Raw genomic sequence first — 24,750 nt, 5'->3', positions numbered from 1 at the left:
GGCTATCTAATATCAGGTTCTTGGTCACCCAAGCAGTGTCGGGTATAGGTTCCATTTTATGGAGTAGTCTTAATTCAAATCAGATATTGGATGGTTATTCCCACAAGCTTTGTGTCACTATTATACTACCATATGTTGAAGGCTGGACATCATTGGAGATGGAAAGCTTTCTGACTGAGTTATTAATGTTCCTGCTATGTTAATGTGCAGAATACCTTCCTCTACCAAAGATGTTGGAATGTAGGGTTGAATGTAGGCACCAGCTTGACCTCTCCATGTTCAATTAGCTGTGTAGCTCTGTCCTTGGGCTAACAAAAGATAAACTCAAGGACATCTTTGAAGGTTCCTTGTCTAATAATATTTCAGGGCTTTTCATATATATATGTATATATGTGTGTGTGTTTATATATAATTAGTATATTTACATGTTTAAAATACACACACACACACACACATATATATATACAATTTCTTCTCTCAGTTTATCCCACAGGTACTTGATGTTAATGTTATGGTTTCCAGTTTAACTTTTTAACTGAGATTCCTGAGTGTGTGAATGAGTGGGTCTCTGATTCTTATGCCTTCTCTTGGACACTTTTCCTTCTGTTTGTTGGTTTTGTCCAATTCTGATGTGCTAGTTTTTGTTTTATCTTATTTTATTTTATTCTGTCTTAGAAACCTATTTGTTTTCTAATGAGAGACTGAAAGGGAGACAGATCCAGATGGGAGGGAAGGAGAGGAAGAACTAGGAATAGTAGAGGGAGGGGAAATCATGCAGGATTTATTATGTGAGGGGGAATAAGTCTACTTTCAATGAAAGGGAAAAGAAGAAAAGAGTCAGACCCGAATTACACTTTCTGAAAGCATTTAGAATCATCAGAACAACTTCACGACAGCCTAACATCATTCACCAAGAGCATTAAATATCTGCATCCTGGACCTCCAAGATGAGTCAGTGGTTAGAGGAGCTGGCCGCCAAGTCTGCTGACCTCAGTGTGGCCCCATTGATAGAAACAAAGCCACACTGTTGGGTCAGGATTGGGGTAGGAGATGCAGAAATAAAAGAAAGAGGACAGGCATCTCCAGAAGCAGAATCATTCATTTAATCAGGACAACTGAAGGACTGCAGTCCCTCAGTGAAGTGGAGACTCCACGTGTGGCATGGGATACTTGAAGTTTCCCTGCAGTCTCAGGGTGGTAGAAGCCACCATCCTCTTAAATAGAAACTTCTGCAACCTGACAGCCCCACAGTTGAAGTCCACACAACATTCCTACCCAGGGCTTCTCAGTCCACCTGAAGCTTTGAGGTCATTAGCCTTCCACACACAGTTCAGTGGCTCCCTCATACACACACAGGCACACACACGCACACATAGGCACACGCACACACAGCAAATAAGTGTAATCCTTTTTTCTAACATCTTGATCCTTTGACACAGGAAAACTTTTTTTTTAAAGATTTATTTATTTACTATATATGAATACACTGTAGCTGTCTTCAGACACACCAGAAGAGGGCATCAGATCTCATTACAGATGGTTGTGAGCCACTATGTGGTTGCTGGGATTTGAACTCAGGACCTCTGGAAGTGCAGTCAGTGCTCTTAACCACTGAGCCATCTCTCCAGCCCCCACACAGGAAAACTTCTAACAATTATATCTAGAATGGTAATTCTTTCACATATTGGTTTGTCTCAAAAATTACTGTGATTGTTCAACAAACTTAAAAGTAATAAATTTATTATTATATCGTATTATACTGTATATTCTTTATTATACTGTATTATTACATTATTAATTATATATCATTCTTATACATATACTTTGAATATACAACAATTAACTTCTCAAAACCAATACTTGGTAATAAATGTGGCTTTATTTCATACTCTTGCAAATCCCGCTGAAACCTTCCCCAGTAAAGGACAGTTGAATTCTCATATCTACTCTTTTGAATTTGTTGATTTGCCATTTGCCACGTGTCCTTGCATGCACATGGAGGTCAGAGGACAACTTGCAAGTGTGTTCTCTCCTATCATGTGGGTCCCAGGACTCAAACTCAGGCCCACGGGCTTGGTTGTAATGACACACTCCACAACTTCCAGCCATTTCAACATCCTGTCTCACATCCACGTCCGAAATCAAATACATGCATTATTACATCATATGGAAAACGAAGTAGAAAATGACCCCTCCCCCTTCAAAAAAAAAAAAACCCACGTAAATGTTCTTAGAAGGAAAAAAGAAAAAACCGCATTGATTTCTCCCAGGGATCCATGAGCTACATCTTGTGAATTACTGGCCTAACTTGTGCAAATAATAAGCATGAAATTGTAAAACACGTCAACGAGCTTTTGATTAAGCCAGGAGGGTCGTGCGCACCACTGTCCTTAGTCTGTGCAGTGGCCAAGGAGCTGAGGCGAACACCCCTCCCCCACCCTCCCGGGCTCATTCTCATTCTTGATGATTCATCCCCAGGATACTGTGCAAGCGTTGCTAGGCAACCAGACCAATTCTTCCATTCTCTCCTCTACAGTGAATACTGCACCCCCTCTCCTGTCCTCTGCGGAGGGATCTAGACTGTTTCACGCAGATGCTACTTGATAGCTGGCGTCCAGGAGAAAGTGAGGCTGTGGATACAGTGCTCGAGAGATGTTCCGGCGCACTGTTTGATAACATACATTAATGAAAAATGGAAATAAAATATCTCTCCTGTTGAAAAAAATTCTGTCATCCACCCATACACACCTGCAACCCAAAGATAATAAGCCAGCAAATGGCTCAGTAGGGAAGGGGGTTTACTGCCATGGCTAACTGCCTGAGTTCTATTCCCAGGACCCAAACGATGGAAGGAGAGTATTGATGTCCAAAAGTTGTCCTCTGACCTCCATACTCGTATGAACCCCACTCCCTGGGTTCTCGATCACACAAAATAAATAAATACAAAATAAATAAATAAATAAATAAATAAATAAATAAATAAATAAATAAATAAATAGAAATAGAACAACATGCTATCAGAATTTGGATAAACTGCAACCTTGTGCACTTTGGTGGGAATGTGACATTCATTCACTGTGGAAACAGTATGAGTCCCTTCAAAAATATTCTAAAATATTTAAAATATTAGCTACTGGAGGTTTTTAGCACTTCAGAAATAAAATTTAGCCACTGTGCTCAACCATTTCATCTTAAAATGTTTAAAATCCGTCACCAGATACCATATTTTTCCACATTAAATTTAATTTTAAATCATGTGCCTGCTTCCTTATTAAACACTGCCATCTAGTGGCGACAAAGGCACTTCGTAATCGCATACTGGAAAAGAAAATAAGATACATTTGATCAGATTGTTTCTCAACCCTGGGCAAAGAATGTTCCGTTTGCAGTGGGTAGTGGTTGGTGCCGAGGCTGTTTTCTTGCCCAAGGCCTGAAAATACGCAACCACGACTGCTCAGCCATAGCTGGGACGTCTATATTAACCCTCCTCACAAAGGCTCAAGGATCACGGGTTGGGGGCTTGGGGGAGGCAGATAGAAAGAATTCAAGGGCTGATGATGGGAAGGAACAATGCCATTTACAAAGAAACGGTTACTGAACTCATGAGCTCACCAGCTGCGGTTGCCGGTGTAAAACCTGAACAGAGTCAAGTCAGGTAAAACTTCCAGCATTTTCTGGAAAGTGGTGGCGCACGCACGCACCCCGGAGGCAGATGCAGGCAGATCTCTGTGAGTTCAAGGCTAGCCTGATCCACAGAGCTAGTCCCAGGACAGCCAAGGCTACACAAAGAAACCATGTCTTAAAAAAAAAATCCATCAATACCTAGATGTGGTGGCATATGCCTTTAATACCAGCACTCCAGGAGGCAGAATCTCTGTGGGTTTGAGGTCCGCCTGGTCTACCTAGGGAATTCTAGGCCAAGTAGGGCTATGTAATTAAACCCTGTCACAAACAAACAAACAAATATCAAAGGCAGATGGAGAGGGTCTTTTGAAGTCCCACCCCTATCTGAGGTGCTAAAGGTAGTTAGTGGCTACTGGGGGAGAGAGAGCCATTTTTCTTTGAAAGGGGTGGCCATGCCTCAGGGGATGACCACACACACAAACAAAAATGGCAGCGCTAATTGGATTTAGTGAGGTTTTTTTAAGACAGGAAGTAGGGGATATGATGAAAATATGTTGTGGGGGTGGAAGAAGCTGGAAGAAACGGTGGGAATGGGTATAACCAAGATACATTGTATACATGCATGACGCTTTCAAAAAATGAAAAATAACTAAGGGCTGGAGAGATAAATCACTTAAGAATGCTTACCGCTTTTCCAAAATAAATAAATAAATAAATAAATAAAGTAAGTAAGTAAGTAAGTAAGTAAGTAAGTCAAATGTATTAGCAGCAGAGGGAATTTGCTTCTCCCTGTCTCTGAGCCTGTCTGTACCCCTCTCAGGCTCCTGTGCACTCTGACCTCCTCCAGCTGACTCCATCTTGAGTACTATCTAGGGGGTACCCTGAGTCACACAGACATAGCGAAGGGCCACACAGCTTGAGTTATCACGGTACAAAGTGATACTGCTGGGACCACATGGTGGCTGCCATTACCCATTTTGGAAGTCCACTAGGCTGGCTGAAGACCCTTGTTGAGCTTCCTTCATGAGCTGGGACACTGGCTAAATCCCCACTGATACACACACAAACACACACACAAAATAAACAAATAACCAAACAAACAAATAAATAAAGGGTTTTTTTAATATAAAGAAAATGTTAGATACTGGTGAGGAGATAGCTCAGCAATTAACAGCACTGGCTGCTGTTGCAGAAAATCTGGGTTTGGTCCCCAGCACCCAGAGTGGCTCACAGCCATCCAGAACTCCACCTCCAAGAGACCCAACCCCCTTTTCTGACCTTTGTGGGCACCAGGCACCCATGTGGTACACATACATACATTCAGGTAAAACACTCAAACACACAAAATAAATACACCTAAAAAATACAAGAAATGAAAAAGGAAATCCATAAAGCAAAATGGCACAATGGATATATTCTGTGCATGCCCACAGGGGCTTTTAAAAAGAGAAGAACACTCATACCAATCTATATTTGACAAGGAGAATTTCAAATTATTGAATTGGCTAAAGGCAATCACTTTCTGTGTAATAAAAGTCAGAATCTGGTTTAAACTGGCATTTATTGAGTGATTATTATATGCCTGATGTGCTTGGTGTTGTACATATGTCATTTAATCAGCAAGTTATAATAGCTCTGGATTTGTCAGTATTGGATTATACAACTAGTGCATACATAAAATAAATATTATAAAATACACTGAGGAGTTAAATGATGCGGCAGTCCAAAGCCAAGTAGCAGCTGAAGCTGAGCTTCATGGTTGACGAGATTAAGCTGACAGAAGACATGGTTCCCTAGTCTATGAAGAGCAGATATTCATCTTAAACATCCATCAAACAGTTATAAAGTCTGGACACGTTCTTGGCCACAGTTGAAGCTTCACAAAACGTTTTGGAAGCAAATATATTACAGTTTACATTCTCAGAACAGAAAAATTAGTCAAATCCATTTCCTTTTGCATGTAGGGGGCGGCTGCGTGGGTGCTGGCAGGTTGGTTGCATGCATATGAGTATGCATGTGTTCACCCATGCATGTGCTTGTAGAAATCAGAGCAAGATGTGGGATGTCTTCCTCCATTGCTTTCCATCCTATTGCCTAGAGACAGGGTCTCTCACTGAACGAGAATCTTGCCTTTTTGTTGAGACTAGCTGACCAGTGAGCCCTGGACGTCACCTCCACCCAACCCCGCCTCCCCATGCTGAGACAGCACAGACAGCTGTGTGTTATGTGGATCCCAGGGAGTCAAACTCAGGTTCCCATGTTTGCAGAGCAAGTGCCCGTACCCACCGAGCCATCTCCCTAGCACCCCCGCCACGCAAAAGTATTTTTAGACAAAAACTAAACTGCTGGACTTTGAAGCATTTACTAAGACTGCTACAAAAAACAATGTCAAGATAAGAAAGGATGTAGATTATATAATGCCAAGATGTGGTCAAGGTTATATCCAGAAGGATCTTTCTATTAAGTATTCTATTGCAAATATAGAGAGAATATAAATTAAGTGTGCCACTTAAAAGGTAAACAAGAAATAAAAGTAGTCAGAACTAAGCACAGTATGCATATTCTGTAATTTAACATATTAAAAATAGCAAAAGAAATAATAAATATAAATATTTATAATTTTACAAATTATAAATAAATATAAATAAAGCCAAACACTAGATCCTTGGAATAAACAATAACAAAAGCCAGATAAGAGTTTAGTAAAAGCAAACAAATAACAAGGAAGCTACAATGGCAAGTTAAAAGAAAAACAGTGATAGGAAAAAATGCAGAGAATCTTTTTTTGTTTAATTATAAAAATAGTGTTGATAATTAAGTTTAAAATCTCAAAAGGCCTACAGAATGAAGAACTCTCTAGAGGATAAAAGACCATTATAAATCATCAAAATGAATCCAAGAAGTAAAAATGTACTCATAAGCTACCAAGATAGAATTATCATAGTAATGGCTTATGATAATTCAAACTGCTTTCCAAACATCATCTGAGATTTCCCTCTCACAAATCTCGGAATTGATCACTGGTGAATTCTTTCTTTAAAAAATTTAAGATTTATTTTTAATTATATGTATGTGTGTGGGGAATATAGGCGAGTATGTGCATATGAGTGCCATGCCCCCAGAGGCCAGCAGGGGGAGCCTGAGCCCTGGAGCTGGCATTCCAGGTAGTTGTGCACTGCCTGATATGGGTGCCAGGATGCAAATTGCAAGGGTGATACACACTCTAAACCATGAAGCCATCTCTCCAGCCACAGTAAATTCTTTTAAGCTGTCAAAGACCTGATATTTCTCAAGCTACATAAATTACTCAAAAGCATAAGAAATTACTCAGATCTCTCAATGATGTAAGGTTAAGCCATGAGACCAAAACTTCACAAAAATAGCACCAACTTAAGATAGAGGCAAGTGTCCTTATATAAAATAGCAAGAAAAGGGAGTCTACATGGAAAGACTGTGTACACTGAAAATGCTATGATAATGGGGCTGGAAAGATGGCTCCACAGTTAAGAGTACTGGATGTTCTTCCAAAGGATCCAGGTTCAATTCCCAGCACCCACATGGTGGCTCAAACCATCTGTAACTCCAGTTTTAAGAGATCCAATACCCTCTTCTGGCCCCCACAGGAACCAGGCATATACATGGTAGGTACATAGACATACATGCAGACAAAATGATAAATTGTATAATGACAATTTTGTAAAAGACAAAGATGGTTCAACATTGATCCTAAGTTGTACATTTTTTAGCTTCTCTAAAAAGATGTCTTCCAATTCATAATGTCTTACAATTAATTCTCATTTTTTCTTTTTCAGCAGTATACAAAACTTCTCAATAGCGTGCAAAATAATGTTTTTATAATCAATGATGTATTCATTTAAATAAATTTTAGTAATACAGAAACCTCATAATAAAAAGTTTTATGGGAAAAAAGTAAACTCATGAAGCTATAGACACAGCTCAGCAGTTAAGGGTACTTCCTGTTCTTGCAGAGAACCAGAGCCCTGTTCCCAGCACCATTCAAGCAGCTCACAATTGCCTTCAACCTTACCTTCAGGGGCTCAAACACCCTCTGCTGGCTTCTGCAGGCACTGCACTCACAATAACATACACACAGAGAGATGCACACATATAACATAATTAAAAACAAAGCTTTCAGATAAATAAGTTACAAATAATTATGAACTCATCTCAATGGATGTGTTAAAGGCATTTCTTCATTCTCAGTATCCATTCCCGGTTTCTAGCCAGGACAGTTTCTTAACACGACACGGGGCTTGTGTTTCCATCCAGTGGCTGCTGTGGTAGTTAAATGTGAAGCATCATGGGCATCCCAGTTAAAACCAAGAATAAGAACAGCACACACACTACCAACACGATGGTTGTTTGCTGTGGAGCCTTGGACCACTCCACAAAGCCCTAAAAGGGGAGGAAGGAGAGGGGGAAAAAGAAAGTATCAGCAGTGAAAAGGAAGAAGGTTGACACCATTAACCACAGGAAAATAGGAAAATATGAGCGTATGGTTAAGGGCCTTCCAGCAGAGAAGCTGTTGGAATTTAAAACTGCATGACAGAATATCCAGATATTAGATACACATATGGAAGCAAGCAACGTACCTGTGTTTTGAAGAATAAAAATTTCAGAACAAAGGATGAAAATTGCAAAATATCACTGTATAGAAAGACTTAGCTTTGTGACACAGGTGTGTGGTTCTGGACCCAACTCCTCTTTTACATTTCCAACCATCTATCATATTGTATTCATTTTAAATATAACAGCCTCATGGAACTTTTTCCCACATGTTTATAGTGTGTGGCATGCATGTTCACATGTGTATGGGTACACATGTATATATACACAGATGTGTGTGTGTGTGCGTGCGTGCATGTGCGTTTACATGTATGTGGAAGCCTGAAATCAACATTAGCAATCTTCCTTAGTTGATCTCCACCTTATACACGGAGGCAGGGGCTCTCACTCGAAGCAGAACTTGGTGACGTAGGGTAGTGTAGGTAGGCTGCTTGCAGCAGGGACTCCCCAGTCTCTGCCTTCCACATTCAGAGTGCTAGAATTACAGGCAGATTGCCACATGCACACAGCATTTACATGGGTTCTGAAAATCCAAACTCCATTCCTCACTCTTGTCAAGTGCTTCTCCTCTGAGCACTCCATGTCATTCCTTCAGACCCCTCCTTTGAGACACGACATCGGCCTTTGTTTTTCTCCACCCATATTTGAGGCATCAGCAAAAGCTGTTGTCTTTGCTTTCGAAGCATTTCCATAGCTAATCACTTTCTTTTATTCCTGTCACTGTAGCCAAGAACAACATCATACATCCTCTCACTACAGACAACTGTTTCCCTTCTTTTAAAAAAATTCACTTTAGCTTCGTAAACTTTTAATTTTTATTGTATATGGGGAAGGGTGTCTTGCCTGCATGTATGTCTGTATTCCATGTGCATGCCTGGTACCCCAGGAGACCAGAAGAGGGATTCAGATGCCCTGGAACTAGAGTTACAGATGGTTGTGAGCTGCCATGTGGGTGCTGGAGATTGAACCTGAGTCCTCTGGTTCAATTAAAGTTAAGAGCCGGCACTCTTAACTGTTGAGCCATCTCTCCAACCCCAGATTTATATTAAATTACATGTATATGTGTGTCTGTTCGTAGTAGTGGGTTCTGTACACATAAACGCAGTACCCACAGAGGCCTGAAGAGGGCACCGGATCCCCTGGAGCTGGAGTTACAGGTGGCTGTGAGATAAGTGACACGGTGCTGGGAACCGAACTTGGAGCCTCTGGAAGTACGGAAATCACTCTTAATCATTGAACCATCTCTTCAGCCTCAGATACCTGCTTCTAAGTACTCAGACTCATTTTTCTCTTCCCAGGTCAGACAGTGTTTGTTATGGTCTGATTCTGGATATCTCCTACAGACTCCTGCTCTGAGTGTTTGTTTACAGCCAGCAGTGCTGTTCTGGGAGGCTGTGGAGGCTTCAGGAGATGGGTACGAGCTGAGGGAAGTAGATCTGGGGATAAACCTATACAAAGCCCTGAGTCCTGATTCTGTTTCCCTTCCTTGGTTTTATCTAGGCGAATAGCCTCCACCATGTGCTCCAACCGCCATTAACTGAGCTGATGGACTAGAACCGTCGAAAATCATGAGCTGAAATGAATCTTGCTGCTCATGTATCATCAGGTGTTGTCGTAGCAATGACATGAATGCTAACTAGTATGTTGTTTCTTCTAAAGTTGAAGTAAATTTGAAAATGACCAATATGCACTCACAAGTGTGTGTGTTCTGTATTACTCTATTTTAATAAAGCTTTTTTTACTTTACATCGTGATCACAGCTTCCCCTCCTTCCTCTCCTCCCAGTCATTCCCTCTCACCTCCTTCCCTCCACATTCCCCCTTCCCTTTCTCGTCAGTGAAGGGGAGGCCTCCCATAGATATCAACCAGCCTTGGCATATCAAGTTGCAGGAAGCTGCAATCGGGATGTTAATTAATTAAATAATTAATGGAAAAACATCTAAAAATTAGTTTTAGAAGCAGTCTCATGTAGCCAAGACGGACTCGAACTCACTACATAGCCAGGAATGACCGACCCTTGTGCTTATTTCCTGCCTCTCCTCCCTAAGGGCCGGGATCACACCTTCATGCTATGCGAGAGATCAAACCCAGGGTTTCGGGGGGAGAGAGAGGGTGACTGCATGAAGGGGATGGGTGGATGGGTAGGCGGGCAGACGGATGGAGGCATGCTTGGTATTATAGGTGGGTTGACAAGTGAGTAGATGAGTGGGTGAATGGATGGATGAGTAGAGTGAGTGAATGGATGGGTTGATAGGTGGATAGATGAGTGGACAGATGAATAGGTGACTAGATAATGGATGTATGTATGAATGGGTGGATGTATGTATGAATGGGTGGATGAATGTATGAATGGGTGGATGGATGTATGAATGGGTGGATGAATGTATGAATGGGTGGATGAATGTATGAATGGGTGGATGGATGGATGGGTGGATGGATGGATGAATGGGTGGATGTATGTATGAATGGATGGATGGATGGATGAATGGGTGGATGGATGTATAATGGGTGGATGGATGGATGGATGGATGGATAGATGGATGGATGAATAGATGGCCAGACAGATGGATGGATGAATGTATGAATGGGTGGATGGATGTATAAATGGATGGATGGATGGATGAATGTGTGGATGGATGTATGAATGGGTGGATGGATGGATGGATGGATGGATGAATGGGTGGACGTATGTATAATGGGTGGATGGATGGATGGATGGATGAATAGATGGCCAGACAGATGGATGGATGGACTGATTATGAGTGGAGAGCTATGAATGGTTTGTATGCATAGAGATACACACATATCACATGGGGACCTCCACTATGTCCGACCACCACAGGGATGTGGACTATCTCCTGCCAGAGTGCACTTGGAACTTCTGAGCAGTGAAGTCATTCCAGGCCGAGGAAGGAAATGTAATGACTCACTGAGATCTTCGTAACATTTACATTAAAGGAAATGATCCCTACACATACCTGGGAGTCCTCTAACTCATCATCTTCCTCCACTGAGCTCCAGTCCTGAGACAGCCCAGTCTCTTGGGAAGACAGATCTGGGAAGGCAGAGGAGCAGAGAAGAAGATGGCTGTGAATGAGCACGCAGACACGGGGTCAGGCTCCCCAAGCTTTCTCCATGGTATCCTCTCCCTTCTGTATCAAAGACCTGACACATTTAAACACACACATATTCACATGTATATACACACATACACTCAGGAGCACATGCATACATATACAAACACACACACAAACACACACACAGATATATACATGTATATACACATACACAAACACATACAGATAATACATACATACACACACATTTACAAACATACAAATATATAGATAGATACATATGTATACACAAGCACACACATACACACACACAGTTCATGTGGGGCTGATAACATATCAGGCCTGAATTCTGATCCTGCAGCTGACTGCATGACTAAAACTGGACCATCTGATGGGCTCCTCCGTTCACCTGTCCAGAAGGTAAAAGCTCCCTAATGGGCTTCCAGCCAAGATCTGAGTGAGGGAGCAGAGAAACTATTCCAGAAGCTTCCCTACCTTCCACAAGACAAGCTTGCAGGGAAGAAGTCCCCACATAGTTACTACCTATGCATCCTTCTCAGTCCTGAGCTGAATAAAGTTAGTAGAGATTGTTTTGTTTTATGAAACTCGGGTTAGCCTGGAAATCTCTCTCTAAGTCAGGTGAGCCTCACACTCATGAGCAATCCTCCTGCCTCCGCCTCCCAAGTACTGACAAGAGTCAGCCACCATGCCTAGCTTAGAGTCGACTTTTATTTTCTTTTAACAGGGGTGAGTGGAGGCACACGCCATAGCACGCGTGTGTAGGTCAGAGGAGGACTTCTGGGAATCAGTTACCTCCTACCACGTGGAGATCAAACTCAGGTCATCGGCTTTAACAACAAGCATCCTTACCCACTGATCCAGCATGCTGGCCCAGGGGTCCGTCTTAACTGACCTCTTACCTGTCACTTTTGACTTCTTAAACCAACCTGGGTTCTAGAAAGCAACTAGAAGCAGTCTTAACGCCCTTCACACCTCTGACACCTCTGACATTTGAGCTGCATAGTTATTAGAGGGGAGGGCTTGAATCATTCCTCCTGGGTAAACAACACATTGTGACCTCCGCCCGCACAGTCTTTTGTTAGTAACCTCAGTTGTGGGGTCCCTATCTGAGATGAGAAGGGGTGTGTGTGCGTGTGTGTGTGTGTGTGTGTGTGTGTGGTCTCCACATGAAGTTTCATACAACCCCTTAGTGATCCTGGCCTTGATCATGCTATATTTCAATCTATCACATATTAATATCAAGTTGCCAGCAAAGGCTTTAAAGGTGCCTAGGAGGACTGGAGAGATGCTCAGTGCCTAAGAGGGATGGAGGGACGGAGGGACGGAGGGATGGAGGGACGGAAGGATGGAGGGACGGAGGGATTGGGGGATGGAGGGATGGAGAAATTCTTGGTGGTTAATAGCAACCAAATCAGACATAATTGCCTTTAACTCCAGCTCCAGTGGATCCTGTGCCTTCTGGCCTCTGTGGGTACTTGCATGCACTTGCTCATACACAAGCACACACACACACACACACACACACACATTTCTTTTAAGTTTAAATGTTTAGGTATCCCAGCATTCCCTGTTCCTCACTACCCTCCAAGGACCCATGAGAATAAACCAACCCAACATGTGAGGAAAGCCATCTAAGAAACAAGTCTGCCAGCTCCCTAGAATCCTATAGGCAAGTGCAAAAACAGACAACAGAAGAAATGCCCCTGAGGTCACGTCAAACTGCTGACCTACAGAATTATAAACCCATACATGCTTGTTGCATCAAGTGACTAAGCATTATGCAGAAAACAAAACAAAAAACAGCCAGTTCAGCCTTCCACAAGGCAGTGGGTGACAGAAGGAATGTTCAGCTTCTCCTCAGTCCCCCTTGCCCACTTCCCACAGGACCGCTCACCTTTCTCATCACTGTCATAGCTGGAGGCCCCAACCTCCACAGCCTCCCAGTCCTTGGGGAAGGTGGAGTGGCATGGCTTCTCCCAGGCCCTGCTGTCCCGAGGCAGTAGTCCCTGTGTCTGCTCAGTCCTGAGGCTCTGCATCTCCTCAGGAGGAGGCGTGGCTTCCAAGGCAGGCTTTTTCTTTTTTACTTCTCTTGTTCCAGTGTCCTGTGGGGTTCCTCAGGTACAGGATTCAAAACCTAAGGACTGACCGACACGAGATCATCCAGTGATTAGTGCTAGGCGTGGTGCCGAACCCTAGAAAGAGAATGGGGGGCGGAGAGATGGTTCAGTAGTTAAAAAGGAAGGGTTTACTCTTAACTCAGTCTGAAGAATCGGCCTATCACTTGGTGGGGGAGGGGCACGGCTGCAAGGGCAGGAAGTATCAGGTCGCCTTGCTTGCACAGTCAGGAAGCAGAACGTGGCAGATGCTAGTGCTCAGCTCGTGTTCCCCTTTTTAGTCAGCCCTGTACCCCACTCCCTGGATGGCAGCTGCCCTTCAGGGTGGGTTTTCCTAATCAGTTAAAGCTATCTGGAAACATCTTCGTAGACATAGCCAGAGGGTTTCCATGGTGATTCTAAGTTGCCATCGTAGCTGGTAATTTAGATGACAAGATTAACCTTCATGGTAGCAGATTCCGAGCAGTGTGCTTTGAAACAAAAATACTTATTGAAGAAAAATCTAGAAAATGTGGGGTGTGGATTTGATGAAACCCAATGTTTATTACTGACTTTATTGATTGTAGGGATGACATACAGAAATGTAAAAGGCTGTCTGTCTGCCTGCCTGCCTGCCTGCCTATTTGGTCTGTCTGCCTGTCTATGACAAGATCTTGTTATATAGCCCAGGCTAGTCATAACTTACTGTGTAGCCCAGTCTTGACTCCAAATCACAATACCCCCATCTTAGCTCACAAAGTGCTATGATTACAAATGTTTGCCACCACAACAGGAATACCCACCTTTGTTTTAAGATATTCTTGAAGTAGCTGGAGGAAATTTGATGTGATAGCTGCAAAAATACTTTTTTGCAAAAATAGACATCTCCCGATAACAGTTATATACTGGGATGGCCAGCTTTATCAGCTTGACACAATATAGAACCACCTAGGGATAGAGTATTAATGAGAGGTGGCCTACATTGGGTTGGCCTGTGTGCATGTCTGTAGGCGATCATCTTAGTTAAGTTGAGTGGGAAGGCCTAGCCCACTGTGGGTGACACCATTCCCTAGGCAAGGGTGTCAAATTGTGTAAGAGTGGAAAAATTGAGCTGAGCATCAGCAAGCAAGTGAGCATGGAATGCATTCATTTCTCTCTGCTTCTTCACTATAAATTTGATGGAAACAAGTGTCTCAAGTTCCTGTCAACGTGACATCTCTGTAGCATGGAATTGTGTTCTACATTAAACTCTCCAAGAACTTGCCTGTTGTCAAGATATTCTATTACAGTAACAGAAATGAAACTAGAACGTATGTGTAAGCTAAAAAAAAAGCTGATGTCATGGAAGAGTTTTGTTACATTAGTGTGAGGTAGTGTCTGGAGCCTGGGGAGAGTACAGGGGAAGGAGACAGAGTAAGAGAATGAAAAAACAGCTCAAGTGTTCAGTTTTTCATTAATAGGAACAGCTGTGGGGTGACTACAGTTAACCTCAAGTAACTGAATACTCAGAACAACAAATAGGATTTTGAACATTCTTTTTGTTTTGTTTTGTTTTTTGTTTTTTGTTTTTTGAGACAGGGTTTCTCTGTGTAGCCCTGGTTGTCCTGGAACTCACTCTGTAGACCAGGCTGGCCTTGAACTCAAATCCACCTGCTTCTGCCTCCCAAGTGCTGGGATTAAAGGTGTGCGCCACCACTGCCTGGCTGAACATTCTTGTATAAAGAAATACCCACTATCTAAGGGGATAGACAGCCAATGACCCTGATCTGGTTACACTACGCTCTTTGCAATGTACCACTTAACCCCTTGAATATGTTCAATGACCATGTGTATATTAAAGAAATACTTCTGAAATAAAAAGGAAACAAATGGCTACCAAGCTGGCTCAGTGGGTAGAGATGACTGCCAGCCAAGTCTGACAACCCAGGGTTATGTGAGGGGAGAGAATTGACTCCTGTGAGCTGTTGTCCAGCCAGCTGTGTCCACAGGCATGCGTGCATGATACATACACACAAATAAATAAAATAATACAACTAAGTAAATAAAATATAATACAACTTTTAAAATTTGCTCTTAAGGGATGGGGAGAAGTAACTAAAAGAACACAAGCATGACAATAAAGCCTAATGACTCTGGGAAAAATACCTGAAAACTTTTCATAAGTGAGATACATAGGCCAGGAAGATGGCTCAGTCAGAAAATGTTTGCTGTACAAACATGGGGACATCACACCTTGGAATGAGGCTCTCTGGGACTCACTGGCTATCCCTAACCAACAAGGCCCAAGCTACTGAGAGACCCACTCTCCAAAACCAAGGTGGGTGGCGCCTGAGAAATGACTCCCAAAGTTGTTCTCTGACCTTCATACCCCCCAACACACAAACATGTACACTCCCACATGATGGTGCACTGCACCATACACACACATACACACACACACACACACACATCATACAATATATACTAAATAATCTCTATAGTAAATAAATAATGCAATAGCACATACTTCTGTGAAATTGTGTATACTGGCTATGCAAACCATATCTTTCCTATCTGTATGACCAGTTGTCACTGTGGCAGTTTGAACAGGAATGGCCCCCGTAGACTTGTGCGTTTGAAACCTTGACTCCACAGGGAGCGGCACTATTAGGATGTGTAGCCTTGTTAGAGGAAATGTGTCGCCGTGGGAGGAGACTTTGCGGTCTCATATGTTCAAGATACACTCAGTGTGTCTCACAGTGTCTCTCTGCTGCTTGAGGATCAAGATGTAAAACTCTCAGTCCCTTCTCTAGCACCAGGTCTGCCTACACAATGTCATATTTCCCAGCATGACAATAATGATCTAAACCTCTGAAATTGCAAGCAAACCCCAAGTTTTCCTTTATTAGAGTTGTGGTCATGGTGTCTCTTCACAGAAATAAAACCCAAACTAAGACAACCACATATATATATATATATACACATACACATACACATACACATACACATACACATACACATACACATACACATACACATACACATACATATACATATGCGCATGGGTGTCTTTGTGTATATGTGCCAGAGTGCAGTACCTGTGGAGGCCAGAAGAGGGCATCAGATTCTTCTGGAGGTGCAGTCAGAAGAGGTTGTGAGTTGCCCAACATGGGTTCTGGAAATCAAACTTGGGTTCCCTGGAAGAGCAGTGTGCTCCCCTAACTGTTGAGCCGCTGGCCCTTTACAGCCCACCAACCATCATCTGTCTCTCTTGGAGATGTCTCAAAGGCCTCTGAAAGCCACAAGTAAATGCACTGTTTCCCAAGGTAACTCAGCTCTCTATACGCCCAGCCCATTCTCCTCCCACATCCTCCCTCTTGCTCAGAACCCCTCCATCCTTCCCAGAAGCCTTTTCTTTGCCTCATACTGCATGCAGCCAACCAGCAAGCATGCCTGCTGTTCCGGTAGAAAACACTTAGCTCTCTGCCTGCTGCCCCAGCCTTCACCCTTGTCTGAGGCTTTGGTCTTTTGGATCCAGAAGCTTCTGTCATGATCTCCCTATGTCCTGAGACTCACTCATTACTCGTCCCTTCACCTTGACGATGCCAACCCTTAAACCTCCTCCAGTCCATTCAATAGCTCTGTGCTGGCAAGATTGGTTAATGAGCAAAGATGCCTGCTGCCAAGCCTGATGCTCTGAGTTTGATCCCTGGAACACATGGTGGAAGGAGAGAACCACCTCCCATAAGTTGTCTTCTGACCTCCATATGGGCACCAGGCCCCACCCCCACCTCCCCACACACAAAAGTAAATAATAAATTGTAAAATACCCACCAGCTTTGTCTTTCTCTATTCTGGTTGGTTTCAGTGGTATAGTTTTTGTTCATGGGCAAAGGGCACCATCTCCTTACCCTAACATCCAAAGAAACACAGGCAAAGATTTTAGACCCACCCAAGAATTTGTGGAAGAAAAACACTTGTTCTCAAGTGGGACCGGGGAGAACACCTCAGCTTGGTGCCAATGCCGATGTATATGTTGTTTGTTCAGCTGGTTGGTTTTAAGTTTGGTGTGTGTGTGTGTGTGTGTGTGTGTGTGTGTGTGTGTGTGTATGCGCTCATGCATAAATCAGAGGACGGCTTTCCGGAGTCGGCTCTTTCCTTTCTCCATGGGATCCAGGAATGGAACTCAGGTCACTAGGTTTGTTTAGCATATATTTTTACTCTCTAAACCATCTTGAAGACCCTGTTTTGTTCTATTTTGTTTTTAGACACTGCCTAGGTAGCTCATGGTAGCCATGAACTCACTGCATATCACCAGCTGGCCTCAAACTCCTGATCTTGCCACTGCCTCCTGGACACTGAGGCTGCAGGTGTGAGATGCCACACTCTGCGGCTGTGTCATCAGTCTCTTTCCTGTTGGGGTGCCCCTCAGTTAGGAAACGGGGAGCAGCCCTAGGAGGTCTGCTATCTGCTTACTTTTGCTGTGTTTGTTTGCATTGTCATTCTCAACAACTGTAAAAAAACTAACGATGAAAAGTGACTGCCGGCACTCGCTCTCCCGCTGCGGTAGTCTCCCTGAGAAATCCTCAGAGGTAGCTGTTAAAAGCAAGCTGACTCACAGGCTCTGGTGGGAGTGTCTGTTAGCCCAACAACCACTTAGTAAAAGCCCACAGCACCATCTGCTAAAGCTGAGCCTCTGCATACAGCCTCCCTAAAGCAATGTTCCCACCCTGAGCACCTACGGAACACAGAGGGAAACTATCCTCTGTCTACTTGTTTGTGGAAGCTGTCACACTTCTGTCTATGTTTAAAAAAAAAAAAAAAAAAAAAAAAGCTGTTCAGGAACCAGGTACATGGCTCAGTGGGTAGAGCATGCTGCACAAACATGAGGACTTGAGTTCAAATCCCAAGCACCTGTATATCTGTAAGCCCAGCACTGGTGGAGGGGCAGAGACAAACATCCAGGAGCCCGCTGGCCAGCCAGTGCAGCCCACACAGTGAGCATCCACCAGGCTCAGCAGTTTTGAGACCCTGGTTCAGTTCCCAGCACCCACATTAGACAGTTCATAACATTCTATAACTTCATTTCCAGGGGATCTGACATTTTCTTCTGGCCTCGGAGAGTACTTCCATGCAAATACGTGTACAGCCTGCTTCAAAACTAAATAATGTATAAAACAAAAAAAGAATTGAGGAAAACATATATTTTTACTCCCTAAACCATCTCGAAGACCCTGTTTTGTTCTATTTTGTTTTTAGACACTGCCTAGGTAGCTCAGGGTAGCCATGAACTCACTCTATATTACCAGCTGGCCTCAAACTCCTGATCTTCTTGCCTTTGGTCTTTGTGTGCCAACATGGGCTGCTGTGTGCACACATTTGCATATGCTATACACAGACACAGAAGAACAACACAAAACTGTTTATCTTCATAATCGAAGCTACTGTATACACCTTCATAGTTAACTGGGACTGGAAAAGTGGCTCAGCAGTTACAAGCACTGGATGCTCTTGCAGAGGACCCAGGTTCAGTTCCCAGCACCCACATCCAACAGCTCGCGACACTCTGTAACTCCATTTCCAGGGAATCTAACATCCTCTTTTGGCCTCTGAGGGTACTTGCATGCACATGCACATACACATACACAGATACACAAACACATTTTTAAAACTACAAATATTTTAAGACGATTAACTGCTGGGTCTGGGCAGTTGGTAGCACTCTTGCCTGACATGCTCAAAGCCCTGGGACCGATCTCCAGTACTACACAAAGTGGACAAAAACTGTGGTGGCACAGTCATCTAACCCCAGCTCTCAGAGAGCAGACGTAGCAGGAACATAAGTTTGGCTACATAACGAGCTCAATATACCAGCCTGGGTTACATGAGACCAGAAAACAGATCTTAACAACCACTGGATGCAGCTGGAACATCTGTAATCTCAGTATTCCAAAGACCAAGACAGCATCTCAGATTTGAGGCCAGCTTAGACTATGTAGTATCTCTAAGAAGTCAAACAAACTATTATACCTTAGTTGTCTATCAACAGGAAGTGGGTAAACAAATTCCCATTTATATATACAAGGGAGACAGGTGTGGATTAACTCAAAATATATATTTGCCTGCATATAAACTGCATTACCTAAACATGAACATGTCTCCATATGAATACATATTACATATTTAAATATATGAAGACCCATGTTCAAATCCCAAGCACTTACATTTTTAAAAACTGCCAGTACAGTGGGAAGAGAATGGCTACAATTTTCTGGCTGCTGACCATCACCAGTAACAGGTAAAGCAAGCACAGAGATAACTGTGTGCCCTTGAATGTAGCCTCTGCTGTGCACTTGCTGTCTGTCCTAGGACACACGACCGACCTCTCTGAGTTCGACTTGCTCACCTATGAAAGACGCCAGTGACAACAGCAGCCACCTCACAGAGACGTTTTGAGATTTCTGCAGGGACAGAACACCCGCTGAAAAAAAGTTTAAAGGGTATGTTCCTTCTCCTTGCAATGTTGCCTTGAAGCTGCACCCTGCCTTCAAGGCTAACTGTCATAGGGTTTCCACTACTGTGAAAGACACCATGGCCAAGGCAACTCTTGTGAAGGAAAACATTTAGTTGGGGGTGGCTTAGAGTTTCAGAGATTTAGTCCATTATCATCACAGTGGGAAGCATGGCAGCATGCAGGAAGACATGCGCTGGAGGAGTTGAATGTTCTACATCTAGATCTGTGGGCAGCAAGGAGGAGACTTGCTTGTTTCTACACTGGGCAGAGCTTGAACAGAAGAGACCTCAAAGTCCGTCCCAACAGTGACACACTTCCTCCAACAAGGCCACCCCTACTCCAATAAGGCCACACTTCCTAATAGTGTCACTCCTGTTGGACTGATCATTCAAACACATGAGTCTATAAGGCCCATTTAAACCACCACACGGACCTTAATTTAAGCATCACCTCTCCATAAATAAATACTTGCTAGCCATGGTTATGAAATTTCCCAAAGACTTCTCATCAGAACTTTGGGCCAGGCCCAAAAGTGGAGTCTCAAGCGCCTATGGATAAACCGGTTGCACACTGGACAGCTACAGACATATTGTAGGTGAGCAGGCAGGACCGAACAGGGGATCCTATGTGACTTTGCAGCAGACAGAAATGCTGTCCCCAAGGATCAGAACACAAACACCTCCGGAGCACATCAGAAACAGAGCAAGAATAAAATAAATCAACCAAGAACCTCCCCCTGGCTTTCACTTCACAACTGAAAAACAAAACACAAATCCAGAGGAATATGTCACAAAGCAAATAAGAACGAGCAGCCATATTACAGCATGGGAGGAACAACGGGGAGCACTGAAGACTGTAGGAGATCAATCAAGTGTCCTTTTGGGAAGAGCTGCCCTGCCTCTGCAGCCTGGCAAACATAAGGGACGCAAGGCTGTCACCTGATTTCTCAGGAGACTGGAAAATTATCTTTGCGGATGACATTATTTGCACTTTTAAATTTTTAAAATAAAATTGCATTTTTCTAATGAATTCACAAATAAAAGCATCTCATGATCAGGTTAAAGAACCTGTTCAAATACATGCCCAGACCCACAACTATGTTTATCTCAGTGATGAGATATACATACACAGTTGGAAAGCCCATTCTGAAGCCCTGTAGCTTTCCTTAGGATTTTGCACTTACTACTAACACTTACTTTAGTTAATTGGTTGGTTAGTTACGTATGTCATGGTTCTTACTGCTTCAGTACCCAGGAAGTTGAATTCACTTATCTATCATTAAAAAAAAAAAAACATGAAAAAAGTTAAAACTTAAAAAAAATCTTTGTAACATCTTTCTAACTCATGTCCTTTTGCCTGTGTTCCACCCTTCTTCATCCTCATCACCCTCTCATGGTCCCTTTTCTTCTGGCTTTTATTTATTTATTTTTGAGACAAAGCCTGCAGTTTTACAATGGTCACTATTTCAAATGTTTAAAAAGGAAACATCCCACGAGACAAATAGCAATGTCAGATGTACAGTAGACCCTGGGGCTGACAGTTTGCAACTTCAGTGAGAGCTGGGAGTATATGTTAGGGGGAATGAAAAGACAAGACTGTGGGCATGGATGACTAACAGAGTTAGGGACGTAGCTGGGTGGTAGAATGTTTGCCTAGAACTCTGTCTCCCGCACTGGGCACTGTGTTGGTAAATTCCGCACCAGGATGCGCTCCCCAGCAACCCCAGCACTTAGGAGGTAGAGGCAGGAGGATCAGGCCAAGATCATTCTCACCTACATAGTAAATTTTGAAACAAAATTGAGATACAAGAATGTGCACACGTGTGTGTGTGTGCACGTGTGTGTGCATGTGTGTGTGTGTGCACACACACACACTTTGATGGGAAGAAGTGTTAGCGTATCCTTAGATCGGGTTTGTTTATTGCTTTACTTTCTATATGAACCATGGTTTATTACAGGTTTAGGCTGAGAAGCAGGAGCTAGAGAAGAAAACTACAGGTGTGGGGTAGGGAGAGTGACACTGTGGCTCAGCGAGTAAGAGGCACTTGCTGCCAAGCCTGACCGTATGAGTTCAATTCCTAGGAGAACCAACTTCCACAAGTTGTCCTCTGAATTCTGTGTCCTATACAAATAAATGTTACTTTAAAAGAATAAACAAGGCGGGTAGGAGCCAGTGGCACACGGGAAAACTTGGGGAAAGGGGGAAGATTAGCGGATCCTGCAAGTACAGTTGATGGAAGAGGTGAGGAAGAGAGGGGAAGCCAGGGGATTCACACCTCACTATCTGTGGGATTCTTTGTGAATTAGAAAACGCATCACCTGCAGAGGGGAAAGAATGAGAGTCAGTGAGAGGGAGGAAAATCGTCATAATAGCGATGATGATGACGATGACAACGACGACAAGGACTACAGTAGCAAAGCACTGTTTCCTGTGGTGAACGTTCTGGTTGCAGGCCCTACTTAGTAGTTACAGTTATGGCTCCATTGCACAGATGGGCAAGGGTCTCCATCACAGCCGCAGAGCTCAGGAGAGTTGGGACTGTTCCTTAAACACTGCACCTGTGGGACTTCACACCCTATGCTCCTGGCCTGTGGGAGGATACCACACACGGAGCCCAGGACAGACACAAAGCATCCATGCTACCAGATTCGCAGGTGCAGTGAGCCCAACAGAGAAACTGGGGACCTCCCTTAGAGGATAGAGAGACAATGTACACGTGCACAGACCCACGAAGGAACGCAGGCGCCTGAGTGTAAGCTTCCTGCAGGATCCCTTCTCCCTGGTTGCTGAAATTCATGTTCGATGTTCAGGCACCGAGTAAACGACCAGGTTAACAGAACAGAGGACCCAATCTGGTTAGACGCCTCTCCCCGCCGTCTTCTCCCACATAGACCCTCCATTCCCATACCCCAGACCTAGAGCAACTGTCCTGTGAACCCGCCCACACCAGAAACACGCATGCACATGCATGCACAGTCACACGTGAATGCCCACGCCCGCAGCCCAATCTCCCGCTCCCTTCCCGCCTGCGGGGTCCCTCTAAGGACTCACCCTCCCCAATCAGACCCTTCCAGGCACTGCAGAGCTGGAGCTGCAAGGACTGCGGCTGCGCAGAGAAGCTGCGGGTGGGAGGTGGGACGTCGGGGGAAGAGAAGGAGGCGGCCTTCTCTCTTCCTCCTCCTCCCTGCCGGGAGCCTGCGGCTGAAGAAAACTGGAGACAGATTGCAGTAGTGACAGAGCCTGTGGTGTAGTTGCAGGAGAACCGATGTTGTACAGGTCCTGAGGGTCTAGTCAAGGTGGAGTGCGTCCTCCATCCCCAATTAAGTTATGTCACAGCCCAGAGTGCAGACACCTGCTACAGCCAAGATTTTTACATGTGCCCCTCCCAGGTTCTCTATTCTAAAAACCCCCGGTTCTAGGGTGAGAGGAGATTGTAAGGAGCTCAGACAAAGGCATGTCAGCCTGACGCCCTAAGGTTCCACAGCTGGAGTGGGGTGCTGGCTGTGTCATCTAGGGATATTACTTAATATTTCTGTGCCTCAGTTTTCCAGTCAGCTAAGTGGGAATCATAGGAATAACCGCCACCACTCTCAGGATTTCTGTTAAGGTAAAAATGAGAAACTAATACATGCAGGGTTGTTTATTGCTGTTTTGTCTTTTTCTGAGGTCAAATCTATAGCCCAGACTGAACTCACTACGTGTCCTTGAACTTCTGACCCTCCTGCCTCTAGCTCCCTATCGCTGGAGTTATTAGGGATGTGCCACCAAGCCCCATTTAACATGCAGAGTTCTTAGAGAGTGTCCAATAACTGTTAGTGGTATCATAATCACCATCATTCCAGTTTTGCAACATTTGAGACCTTTGCCAAGTTGCTCTCAGAAAGGTCACATTAAATTTTTTTTTAATTCAGGTGGATGAAGACATTGATCCATCAGCAGTCAGGAGCTCCCATACACAACCATCTGTCACTCCAGCTCCAGGGCATGCGATGCCTTTTTCTGGCCTTCATGAGCAACTTGTACTCAGATGCATGAACAGACTCACACATATAAAGTTTTTAAATAATTTTTTAAGGTTATGACTGAGCTGTAGGTGAGGAAACTTATTTTCACTTATGTCCCTGGTAAATTTATTTTCATTTTTCTAGTTTGTCATAAAATAGAGCAAATGTGACCGTCAATTAGATTAATTTTCTCTAAGAACAGAAACACTAACCAAAAACAGATTACAGGAGGAAAGGATTTATTTAGCTCATGGTTCCAGGTCACAGGCCATCAGGGAAGGAAGCTGGGACAGGAACTTAAAGCAGTAACTATAGAGGAACACTGCTTGCTGGCTCACCCACGGGCTCATCTCAGCTAGCTTTCCTATATAACCGAAGATCACCTGTCCACGGAACATTGCTGCCCACAGTGGGTTAGCCCCTCCCAAATCAGTTAACAATTAAGGCAATCCTCCCACAGACACGCCCACAGATTAATAAGACCTAGAGCAGTGGTTCTTAATCTGTGGATCGTGGTCCATTTGAGGTGCAAAAGACCCTCTCACAGGGATTTCATATCAGATACCCTTCCTATCAGATATTTACATTTTGATTCATAACAGTAGCAACACAATAGTTATGAAGTAGCAATGAAAATAATTTTATGGTCAGGGGTCACCACTACACAAGGAACTGTGTTTGAGGGTTGGCAGCATTAGGAGGCTGAGAGCCACTGCCTCTCGATAGTTCCTCAATCAAAGCTTTCCTCTCAGACAACTCAAGGCCGTGTCAAGTTGACAAGTTAAAACTGTCCAGGACATTTGGGAAACAAGTGTCTGGGCATCCCTGTGACAAATAACCTAGATCAGGTT

General features: G+C 43.7%; 1 protein-coding gene across 1 annotated transcript; it reads right to left on the bottom strand.

Moving 5' to 3' along the window:
* Nucleotides 1-7,755: 7,755 nt before the first annotated feature.
* On the bottom strand, nucleotides 7,756-23,014 carry Smim17 (small integral membrane protein 17). Its single transcript, XM_028779585.1, has 4 exons — nucleotides 22,947-23,014; nucleotides 13,204-13,443; nucleotides 11,190-11,266; nucleotides 7,756-8,040 (listed from the first exon to the last, which is right to left on the bottom strand). Exons 2-4 carry the CDS (start codon nucleotides 13,343-13,345, stop codon nucleotides 7,930-7,932), a joined length of 330 nt encoding a protein of 109 aa, XP_028635418.1. The 5' UTR covers nucleotides 13,346-13,443; nucleotides 22,947-23,014; the 3' UTR covers nucleotides 7,756-7,929.
* Between the last annotated feature and the right edge of the window lie 1,736 nt (nucleotides 23,015-24,750).

The sequence above is a fragment of the Grammomys surdaster genome, unplaced genomic scaffold (assembly GCF_004785775.1).
Source record: "Grammomys surdaster isolate TR1022 unplaced genomic scaffold, NIH_TR_1.0 355, whole genome shotgun sequence".
Classification (NCBI taxonomy): Eukaryota; Metazoa; Chordata; class Mammalia; order Rodentia; family Muridae; genus Grammomys; species Grammomys surdaster.
The sequence above is the reverse complement of the archived record's forward strand: the minus strand, read 5'-3'. Positions and strand labels throughout refer to the sequence as shown.